This window comes from Calliphora vicina, chromosome 2, assembly GCF_958450345.1.
Source record: "Calliphora vicina chromosome 2, idCalVici1.1, whole genome shotgun sequence".
Taxonomy (NCBI): Eukaryota; Metazoa; Arthropoda; class Insecta; order Diptera; family Calliphoridae; genus Calliphora; species Calliphora vicina.
The window spans coordinates 65,366,604-65,379,155 of NC_088781.1; the positions used below are offsets into that span (position 1 = coordinate 65,366,604).

General features: G+C 29.5%; 1 protein-coding gene across 1 annotated transcript; it reads right to left on the reverse strand.

Annotated features, from left to right (window-relative positions):
• Positions 1 to 1,936: 1,936 nt before the first annotated feature.
• Positions 1,937 to 7,417, reverse strand: kraken. Its single transcript, XM_065501385.1, has 3 exons — positions 7,128 to 7,417; positions 6,800 to 6,868; positions 1,937 to 2,795 (listed from the first exon to the last, which is right to left on the reverse strand). The coding sequence occupies exons 1-3, from the start codon at positions 7,210 to 7,212 to the stop codon at positions 1,948 to 1,950; spliced, it is 1,002 nt and encodes a 333-aa protein (XP_065357457.1). The 5' UTR covers positions 7,213 to 7,417; the 3' UTR covers positions 1,937 to 1,947.
• Between the last annotated feature and the right edge of the window lie 5,135 nt (positions 7,418 to 12,552).

Genomic DNA, 12,552 nt, shown 5'->3' on the forward strand with positions numbered 1-12,552 from the left:
TTTAAGCGAACACCAACTTTAACCATTTATTTTTATGCCTGGACATTATTATTTCCAAAAACAAAAAGATAAAATATTTTCAGGTAGTTCAATTCAGAATCAGCATTCGCTATTTTGAAGATTGAAAAATGTAAAATTCATGTTCAGCATGCAAAAAATTAGTAAGAAAACATGAATTGCATGAAGAAATCATTCCAAAAATATATTTGAAAATTAATTATCTGAAAAGATAGAGGGTTTTGCATACGGAAAAAATAATTGTATAAGTTAGAGGAATAACAAAAATGCAAATAAAACCGCAAATAAAAAATATATGTGTTATGAAATTCTCACCATAGATGAGGGCTGTTTTACTGAACATTTTACCATCAAAAAGTCATTTTCGTGAAAATCAAAGATAGAGGATTTTGAATATAAGCCCTTGATATGAGAAATATACTATTATATGTATTGACTTTAAATTCTTATAACACATAAACTGAGAGCAGGCAAAAATGTAACGTTTTTGTGCTTATAATTATGAGAGCTATCAACCCCAAAAAAAATTATAAAAATGCAAGCTGTTTCGCTGATCGTGATTAATGCCACTTGCGCAACTAATTGCCTAATGTGAAAGGGGTCTGTCTGTCTGTCTTTCGCAATCTCATTTACTTGTTTAGTCGTATTAGATTGGTTAAACTGAGGGAATAATTAAGCATTCAAATACGAACATTTTCGAATCGTGTTATAAAGTAACTGTAAAGTAAAGACGATCGAGATTCACCTAATTAAGACAAGTCCATAACTCAAAAAGTATAGTTCCAGCGAAATGGCTTTGAATGTTTGAAATAAGTTTGTTATTCTTTTAATTAATTTTATTGGGAAAATTAAACCTGATATAAGAAGATTTATTATTAGTTCAATTCAATTGAATTTAAGACACATTTTTTGTCGATAATGACAACTTTCACTATAAAAATAAGGGACATTTTTGTAAAAGAATAAAACAATACGGATTATAGCACTGGGAAAGTTTTGTGCTACTCAGTTCAATATTTTCGCAAATGACCGATATAATAAAATGGGAATTAATATGGAGAAATATATGAGAAAAGATAATAAAAGAACCAAAGTTCAGTGATATAAAGTTTGTTTATTTTAAAACTGTAACTGAAACATTAAACGCAATGATTTGAGTTGCAAATTGAAGAAATACAAATATTTTCGATATAATTCTGTATGTAATATGTATATAACCGCAACTTCTCTGGAATTTTTTGAATTATCGTAACACAATAGTTATCAAGAAAATTAATAAGTTTCAATGGAAAATGTAAAGTTACCTCTAATTATTTAAATACTACTAGCAAATCAATGACACCTATATACTCAAATGTATGAGGTTGCTTTCTTAACAAAACAATTTATAATAAAAACTACTATTTTTATTTTTGTGGAAGGGGCCCATAATATTTAACTTTAAATGGAATATTTACGTTGCATTCTTAACAAAGCTACTTATAATAAAAAACTACTATTAAAAAATACAACAAATTTCTTAATTTGTGGAAGAGATCCACTATATTTAATTTTAAATGGAAAAGTACTATTTGTTATGGGTTTATACATATATTCTTTTTTTTACAAAGTTACATTCTTGACTTGTACGTTCTTTTAAAAAATAAATAATTATGTCATCAAATTGATATTTAGTACATTAATTTTGTAAGCATAAATATGTATATTTAGTTAAAATTTAAGTATAATTAACCATTCAAAAATATGTATGTAAGTGTATATCACTAAAATATTTGTATTCACGAATCAGCAAACGCATAATTCTCTTTTCTATAAATTAAAAAATAATACAACTTATAATTATCTTAAAGAAACTTAATTAATTAAGCCTCACACTTGCATTCTAATCAACAGATTTTGCAGCAATTGTCTGTGTGTGTTTTATTTCGATTACGCTTCTAATAAAAAATCATTAATAATCGGAGCCACACGTTCCGGTGTACAGAGATGCAAGTGATGTGTGCCAGGTACTTCTTTGTATATCACAAGTTTAGCATTTTCTTTCAGAGTTTCAATAACTTTTTCATAGACTTGGGGATTTTCAAATTTCATGCCCGGAATACCACGAATATTTAGTACTTTACAGCGTATACGCTTGGCATAAGCCAATACTTGATCAGCTGTAAACATGCCAAGTAGAGAGATTTTCAAGCGTAAATCTCTGGAAAAGTGATAGCCATTGCGGTGTAAATGTTGAGGTGCCGTTTCCATGCCACGCTCCATCAACACCTTCACCGAATGTTCATCCACAGAACCCTCATAAGCATCTAATACCAATTTGACCATTTCATCGTAGGTATAACAAGGTACCTTGGTTTCTGGTAATGTTTCATAGTCCAGGAATTTATCTAATGCCCATCCGGTTGTATCTGCATGGCGTTCAATACTGCGCACTGTAGGTCCAGCAATGTCAATATTTATCAATTTCTCAACTTCTGCGGGGAAGCTAGCAGCATACATAAAGGTTAAAGCACCGCCCAGTGAATGACCCATTAAAGTAACTCGCTTCCAGCCGTATTTGCGTACAATGCGGCGAATCAGGCATATACCGTCCCAAAATAGGAAATATTGCATACCTTTGGGATAATGTGAAGATTTTCCATGTCCTGGCAAATCAATGCATAGTACTGGTATCTCTGGAGGCATAAGTGGGCACAATTTATCAAAGCTACCACAATTATCTTGCCATCCATGCAATGCTAATATTGGCTGTTTATTACGACTTCCCCACCATTTTCCTGCAATTGAGTAATAAAAATAACATGTATTTATCAAATATGTAGTTGTTAACAAATATTAAAAATAATTTATAATTTTACAGGTGGCAAAACAACTTGCTAAAATCCTTTGTTTTAAATATTTTTGAAATGTAGTTGTATGACTTAGTTGCTATGATTTATAATGGTAAATAATCCTCGATTAAAATAAGTTCGTTAGCACACTTAGCACACTTTCTATTACTTATTTTTTTTAGTGGACTTACATTTACATTTTCTTATAAGAGTTTTTCTTCATTTTTATTGTTTACTCTCTGTTATTTGATTAAAAGTCTGTATTATCAATAAAGTTGCTCTTAAAAGCCAATAAAATAAACCAATTTAAATAAAACTTTTGGTGGAATTTTTTTCATGTGTTTAATTTTCCTAAATAATTAGATTTTGTAAATTGATTTATGGAATGAATGGCAGACATTTTTTAATTCCGAATTAAAATTTTAGTGAATTAACCTTAAATTGAATTAATAGAAATACTACAATGTTTTAAATGTAAAGGTTTCAATCATAAATCTGTGGACAGTAAAAATGACGAAGTATGTTTCAGATGTAATGGAAAACATGAAACAAAGGAAAGTAATAAAGAATCTTATATATAAATAGGCCACACCTTTTTTTGTGGTACACTTTTAAGTATGTTATTGATGAAACATATATGGTTTAAAAGCTTATTTTCTCTAGATGTGCACAATATAAAAAAAATATTTAAAAATTCTTTTCATGTAAGTGGTAAAAAGCGTTTTAAAAGTGGTCGAATTTCGGCCACCAGGCGATCCTAGTATATAAATAAATACATTAAATGTATCAAAACTAATAATATCGAGGGTTTATATTCAAAAAGTGTTATCTGCAAAATCACAATATTACAGCAGAGCGAAAAAACTGTTTTTTTTCGATATCTCTAAGAGTAATAACGAAACTTTATTTTACAATGTTATTTAAATACTAATATTCACTGATTCTCACACAAATAAAAATGAGCTTTAATGAAAACTAATTGAGGTTTTTAATAAAATATATTATGGATAAGTAAAATATTAAGAGAATATTCACAAGCTTTTTCTTATTTTCTTGTATTTTGGAGCAGAAAAATGGACTCGTTTTCTTTTACGATTACACTATGGGTAATATGTTCATTCTCGGAATCTAGAATAAATTTTTAGTTACAATTATGACTGTGACAAAATCGTCCTCATCTTCTTTAGATGACATATAATCGAGTGCAATGCGCTGTAGGTATTTCATTTTGTTGGTTGATCAGAAATTAAATATGTAAATATTTAATAAAAAACTACTTTTATTATTTTATAATATACACAAATCTTTTTTATGTGCATAGTACTTTTTACTAACAAAAGAAGTTGCGTGTTAGATAGCACAATACAAACTTTATGAAAAAAGCATTGGAAATATTTTTTGTAAATTAAATTAAATTGACAGATGACAAATTAGTCAGAGAATACAATGCTATAAAAAACTCATTTTCGAGAAAATTTTAGATAGCACTATTTGAATATAAACCCTCCGGTGTATCGAAATAAATTAAAGCTAAAAAAGAGAATAATGAATTAAAGAGAAAATATGGATGGTATTTACTCTGTTGTACTAGGCTTAATTAATAACTTTAATGAGTTGAAAGAAATTGCAACTTTGCTAATTAAGCGTAAACAGCTTTTTATACACATGCATCACAAATTCACAAATAGAGAGACTGCAGAAACTGCAAAATAAAGCTATTAATTGTTAAATGCAATAGGTTTACATAAATTCAATTTATGCCAGATACTAGGGTATTCAATCGATTAACCGTTAATCGGTTAACCGATTAATTTTGGTCGGTTAAGGTTAACTCTTTGAATAATTAAAAATTGACGATTTTCAAATAACAAATAAACCGATTAATTTGTGTCGATTAACCGATTAACCGAAATTTCTTTTCTTTTGCGCTTTAACATATTTTTTGTAATTCAAATACAATTTGTCGGAGGAGGACATGATAATAGACCAAACAGGAGACATTATTGAAACGAGTATATTATCAGAACTTATTGAAATTATTAACAGTATTCAAAATCTTAAAAACAATCCAAAAAGGACTCCAATGGTATAATGAAGGATTTTATATGCTTAGAAAAAACTAAAAAAAGAACTGAGATATTGGATATTCTTGATCATGCCTTACTTTCAATTTCTCCAACATCTACAATCAGCGAGAGAGTTTTTTTTATTAATTTCTTTTGGTTGAATTGTTATGTTTTTGTTGTTTTATTAATAAAATACTTAAAATAAGTACTCAAAATTCGTGGTTTTATTTTCCGTTTAATATTAAAATAGAAATTATTCGGTTAATCGAATAATTTAAAATAACCGATTACACAATATGTGCTATTAGTCATATTGTCCTAATATATTATAATAGTTGTTTTGTTTCAAACAAAAAAAAATATTTTATGACAAAACAAAAAACATAGTTCAAATCATAGGGTAACATAGACACGAGACGTAATTGTCAAAAACCTAAGTCTGTTGTCAAAAACCTAACTCTTGCAACAACAAAATACATGCTAGTCATTGTATTTTGTTATTGTATCAGAAATACGATTTTTTTATATTTTTGTTTGACAAATCGGAGTGTCTCGACTCTATGTATAATTCTCTATGGTTCAAAAAGTTGTTGAAGCACAACAAAAATTTGATTAAACTATCATAATATATTATGACATTATGACAATGTGACCAAATAGTAGACCGTGCGAATACCCCAATTATGAATTCACAAGAATTTTTTTTTAATAATGTATGAATATCAGAGCATCGTATTATATGTATCAAATTGTTATATACATACATAGTTATACGATGAAGTATATAAAATGCTACTAAATAAATAATATATTAATTCGACAGAATAATTTGGCAATTTTGACATAGCTCTTTTGCATACCACATTAAAACAACGAGAAAAACAAAATAATTGTTTCTTATTCTAACATTTTGTATAAAAATATTAATTTTCATTAAAAATGCACTTAGCACGTTTGCACGATAAGCTGAATACAATTTACTTCAGTTAGCTATATTTATCAAGGATTTGAAGCGGTTATAATGTGACGGTAATGCGAAATTCTATTTTTTCACTAAAGGTAAACTTAGTGATAATGAATTACCATTAATAAAAATAAATTTTTTTTTTTAAATTTTTTAGATTTCAATAAATTAAATAAATCAAAAATTTGTATTTTAATAACTTAAAATTATTTATAAAATATCGGTAACGATATTTACCATTGTTACATTATAATGGTAAATATCGTTACCAACGTGGCCAACCTTGATATTTATTAAAACTAAACTTATACCTAGGTTAAACGAATTTTCATAGGAATTCAGTTTAAACGAAGCGTACTTTCTTACTATTTCTGAATAAAACCAATAATGCCAACTGTCTACATTATGAATCAAATATCAGTATCATATTAAAACAAAAGGCTCAAACAGGAACAATTTCGAAATTTTCAACCATGAGAAATACCTATCATGGCATGAAAAACAACTTTTCAGTTAAATCAAGACCTCATTATTATTGAAAGCAAAAACATTAAATAGCTATAAATAATGATTCATTTGTTTACAGTGTGACGTATTAAATATATTAATTTTCTAGGAATACTATACCTATAATCCATAAAACTAATGTAACTGACTACACTTTATACAACGAACAAAAAATGTGTCTGAGTATTTTCAAGACGAATTTTTCGATAGTTTTATAAAAATTGGCCCTAAATCTAACAAGTGTGATAAAAATCAAAGTTCACAAGCAAGCATACGACAGAAATATTACTTTTTTTTAATATTTTGAGTTAAAATTGAAAGTCATGATGTCAATAAAAATGATAAGGAAATGATAATAAGGCGTTAAAACAGAAATACGAATTCACAACTAATTAATCATCATTTTTGCTTACCTTGTACGGTACCCCATGGCACCTCAATTGTGACTTCTTCCCAAGAATCTCTATTACGTGCAGTGCCATCTGTAAAACAAATAAAAAACAACGTTCAAAATATTTTGCAACTTTCTAGACAAAAAGGCAAGGTATTCGACACTCATTCAAGTAGTCTAGGTATTATGCAAATGTTTAAAGCGGACAATACAACCAAAAAATACATGATTATAGAAAAGATACACAAAAAAACAAGTTCACCTTTACGGACTTTGAACTTGAACTCTTTTAATTTAAACCAGGTCTTACAGCCTGAACGTTTGTCGAAATGATTTTTGCATGTACTTACTAGATATTTGGCTGCCGGAAGATCCATTCGAGGTGCCACCATTAATGATACCATTATTAGAGCATACCTTATTCACACTATCCATGTTGTGTTGTTATAATTTATTGTTTTTTAAAATTTTTTTTAATTTATATTAAAATAGTTTTTATTCCACGATTTTTGTCACTTCACCAGACCGTCTAATCAATAAATTACACACAATATAATCAAAATAATCCGTATATTAATCTGATAATAGCTATGGACGGGCGAGCGAATGGTCTCAACCAAGCTAGCACAATTATCGAACCACACAATATCATAAAATATGATAATACTATTGTGTAGTTGCGAAATTAATTGAATGGAAATTATTGTGCTATAAAAACAGCTGATGGTAAACAAAATGTCAAAACAAACGTGTGCCAAGTTAACATCGATTGTTAGAATCGAAATCGCCAAAATAAATGAGCGATTTTGTATTGAAATATAAAAATACGCAATGTATGCTACTGGGACTTCAAAAATACACCTACCCCTCGATTTACACGATTTTACTTTTACATGATTTTTTTTTTTCAGTAAATTATCAAAAATGTTTATACAATATACATTTATAATTATCAAAAATATTTATCTATATTTTATTGGTCACAAATACAAAAAAATTATAATATTATATTGTGTAAAGCATGTTGCATAGACTTATAACACAGGCTATCAAAGGCTGTTGGAAAAATTTATGGCCAGATGTTGTGGCACATACATCCATTGGGACGAGAAGGTTTTGATAACTTTTGCGCAGGTGGTATTGAAGAAATGATAATAAATAAAGAATTAGATGTTGAAGATTTAATAAATATGATGACCGAAAAAAACCACAACGATTCCGATGAAGGAGTTACGGAATAATTTTTTTTAAAAATAACCAAAGTATTGAAAGAGACCTCGCATTCCAGAGATACATTTCACAGGGCTATTTATAGGAACTTTATGGAGGTTTATAAGGACTCAAACAATAAATCACCACAAGTTTTAATTACAAATTATATTCTAAATCTCTACGAACTGATGTTATCTCCAATTTATCAACTATCGAACCAGAAATCCATCAATCAAAAGTATCTAGTCAGGAAAGTGATGTGTCTTCTTCCAAAAGATACGATCAGTAGTGGAAGACAGTGATAAAGAATTGATTGGAAGTTATGACTTATACGTACTATAAATAATATAAATATATTTATAATTGTTTTTTAATGAACTGACATGTTTTTTATGAGTTCAATTTATTTTGTTTTATTAAATATAAGTACATGCTGTTAATTCAGCTGTTAATTTTTTGTTCCTTTGTAAAAACTTGTGATTTGTCAAAATTTTTTACTTTTCGTTTTTATACCCTTCACCTTCGTGAGAAGGGTATATATAAGTTTGTCATTCCGTTTGTAATTTCTACATTTTTCATTTCCGACCCTATAAAGTATATATATTCTGGATCCTTATAGATAGCGGAGTCGATTAAGCCATGTCCGTCTGTCTGTCTGTCTGTCTGTCTGTCTGTCTGTCTGTCTGTCTGTCTGTCTGTCTGTCTGTCTGTCTGTCTGTCTGTCTGTCTGTCTGTCTGTCTGTCTGTCTGTCTGTCTGTCTGTCTGTCTGTCTGTCTGTCTGTCTGTCTGTCTGTCTGTCCGTCTGTCTGTTGAAATCAGTTTTCTGAAGACCCCAGATATCTTCGGGATCCAAATCTTCAATAATTCTGTCAGACATGCTTTCGAGAATTTTGCTATTTAAAATCAGCAAAATCGGTCCACAAATGGCTGAGATATGAGGAAAAAACCAAGACAACCTCGATTTTTGACCTATTTTTTTACCTATATCTGGATTACTAAGACATTAATATAGACAATATGGATATCTAATGATAGATATTTCAAAGACATTTGCAACGACGTATATAAGACCATAGTAAGTTGGACCTACAATGGGTCAAAATCGGGAAAAAAATTTTGAACCCGAATTTTTTTTTTTTAAAAAAAAATTTAAAAAACAAAAAAAAATTTTTTAAAATTTAAAAAAAAAAAAATTAAAATTTAAAAAAAAAAAATTTTAAATAACAATCGAAAATTTTTTTTTTCCAAAAAATTCAAAAAACAACTGGAAAAAAAGTTAAATTTTGTTTACCTAAAAATATTTAAAATTTTGAAGTATAATTTGGTGAAGGGTATATAAGATTCGGCACGGCCGAATATAGCACTCTTACTTGTTTCTTTCTATATTTGTTTATATTTTTTTTTTGTATTTGAAAATATTAATAAAAAAAAATAAATTTTGAAAAATTTCAATAATAAAAGCAAAAATAATAATTGGAAAAATGTGTTTTTGTTCCTTATGAAAAAAAAATTTACCAGTGGTAGTGGTGTCTTATTCTATGTGCGAAAAGACACGATAAAATGGGCAACGTGAGTGATATTTGTGGAAAAATTGTCAACAGTTTTTGACAATCTCACAAGTTTTTACACAAACAAAATGAATCATGATGCACTAAGTAAGGTGAAATCAACAACACAGCTGATTTCTATTTATCTATTTTGAAAGTGCTTGGGTTTTGTCAAACTGAATTTGAAAAAATAATTAATTTTATTTTCAAAGAAAAAATTTTTTAAATCAAAAAACATGAATGAAAATGTCAATAAAAAGATTTCATATGATGAAATTTGGATAAATCACTATTAAACAGTTGTTCTTTTTCAAATATAATTTAAATTTAACGGCCGTTTTTTAGTTAATATGCAAAAATAACACAATTTACTTTTTTGGATTTTTTTTAGATTGAGAGTAAATGTATTTTTAAGCTCTAAATTAAAGTTACTGGATAATTTTTACTGGAAAGTACGCGAACACACTTATTGTGTGTTGACATAAAAAATAATAAATTTAAAAATTCTAACAAAAATTAAAATCTCTTCTGAAAAGCAACATTTTGAAGCAAAATTTTGCAAAAATCAACGTTAATAAAAATAATAAATAAAAGATAAAAAATAATCAAGTGAGTATCAATAAAATTGAACTTAAAAAATAATCATCCCATTAAAAAATCTAAAAGATGCCAAAATAAAATTAGTTTATTTTTTATTTGACAAATTCAATTTCGTCAAAACCTATGTACTTGTCAGCAAGAAATATTTGGGGGATTCAAACGGTCTTCTATTCAGTCATATTGTCATAATGTCCTAATATGTATATTATTTTAGTTTAAACAAAATTTTGTTGTGTTTCAATTTGTTTGAACTAAAATAACATAATAGGACATTATGACAATATGAGTGTGTTTGTGTTTGTTGTCGAAACGCTCTCACCTTACTTATTACATCATGAAATAAATGTTGTTTTTTATTGTTGATTTGTTGTAGAGTTGCATGTACTTTTATAAATATACTTTGACTACAATGTATACTTTACTTTAAAATAAATGAATTTTCTAAACAAAATTTTGAATTTATTCGTATTTGGGCCTTTTTTCGATTTACACGATTTCTCATACAAACATTTTTTAATTTCGATTTACACGATTTTTTCAGGAACGCATATATCGTGTAAATCGAGGTATAGGTGTAATTGGAATCTATTTTAGTTCAAGAATTATAGAAACATAGATTGCGCCAAGGCGAATCTATAGAAGGTGACGACAGAAGAACAGCTGATTATTTTTTTTATTCAGTTGTTTAGACAAGTGAACTGTCAATTCACTTGTGTTTGTTGTGGCGAAAAATACAACAAACCCAAAAGCAAAAACAACCACAGGCAACTTTGACAGTTCACTTATCTTTTTACAAAAACAAAGTACCTGTTGTTTTTGTATATGTTGTATTTGTTGTAGTTCTGTCGTCACCTTCTATAAATTCGCCTTGGATTGCGCATTCAGTATGTAAAAAAATGTTCGTTCTGCGCATGTACGTCATATCAGCCTAGAACTTGAGAAAAATAAAAGCAAAACATAAAAAAAAACATTTTTAAAATTTTTTCTAGACGTCAATCACTTTATTTGCTGATGTGACGTAGCACATCGAACACCTGTTGATTTAAACCAAAAAAAACCTGCGCAATGCGTAATCTATATTTTTATAATTCTTGATTTTAGTTTAGTTTGGAAGGGGTGTGCACTTCCATCCGTAGACCAAAAGGTCCATTTTGATTCCCTTCAAGAGTCAGATTAAGAAGAAAAATAATGCCATGCCTAAATAAGGAGACATAAGTATAAGAAAGAAGAAAAAAGTAGTGTTTTAGAGATAGCAAAAGGAGAATTAAAAAGAAGATGAAAGTGGTTACAGATTTGGATTCAACGTAGAATATAGCCATCCTATTCCACTGATAAAACCCAATTTACAATCAGCCACCCTCCAAATTCATCTAGAAGTCTAGTACCCAGCCATTAAATCTATGACTCTGTAGTCTCGGGCAGCTGCACATAGTGTTCTCTACTGTCTTCAACTCCTTTACATCCCTATACACTCTACAAAAATTATGTGTGCTATAATCCCGGGCCCCTGTACAAGAATCCATCTTGGATTCTCAGTGAAAACTGCACCCCAGTTGAGAACAGTTGATCGGATCCAATCCATTCATTCTTATTGCGGAACTATACTGGGGGTGAGACACCGAAGTTCAAGGTCGTCCCCCTATGATCCGATATTACCGTGGGAATGTTATCCTGACCGATAAGACTTGTCTCATACTTTAGTGTGACCTTTCCGCAATGGTTTTACTAACGAGGACTCGAATAGCCTAACAAAGTTTCTTGCCGCTACACTCGCAACATAATTCTCAATAGATAGTAGATTATATCCAAGGCCGCCTGTGCACCTGATATATCTTGAGCTTTGTGGATTATAATCTTATAACTACGCTTCCTCATTGCCTCCCATCACACTGTATACCCATAAGTAATAATAGGCCTTACAACAGATGTATATATCCTATTTACAATAATCGGTCGCAAACCCCAATTCTTGCCAATGGAACTCCATGTGTAGTAGGCATTTAGGCCCTTCTTTAATATCAAGGAAGGTCCCTAAATACTTGGCTCCCCTGATAAAATCAGCTCAACTCCGTCTAATTTCGGCAAATTGAAACTCTCCACCTTGTATTTCCTGGTAAAGAGCACCAATTATGTCCTCGATGGGTTTACACCCAACCCGTTAGTTTTTGCCCAGGATGAGAGATCACCTTGTGCTTCCTGCATGATATCACTTATAGTGGAGAGAAACTTTCCCTTAATCACCACTTCATCCGCATAGGCGACTATCTTTCTTCCTTTATCCCGTGCCATATCCGGGATGTTGCCGGAAATACACCGTGTAGACCCCGTGATTTATGCGGATATAGGTTAGGTTAACAGGCAGGCTCATGGTAGACACGGGAAAGTGAGCAACTCACTTGGGTCCAAACAGTAGGT

Coding starts and splice junctions, on each gene's coding strand:
- kraken (XM_065501385.1), bottom strand. CDS start 7,212: ATGGATAGTGTGAATAAGGTATGCTCTAATAATGGTATCATTAATGGT. Junction 6,869..7,127: donor TTCCGGCAGCCAAATATCTA/GTAAGTACATGC, acceptor TTTGTTTTACAG/ATGGCACTGCACGTAATAGA. Junction 2,796..6,799: donor GCCATGGGGTACCGTACAAG/GTAAGCAAAAAT, acceptor ACTCAATTGCAG/GAAAATGGTGGGGAAGTCGT.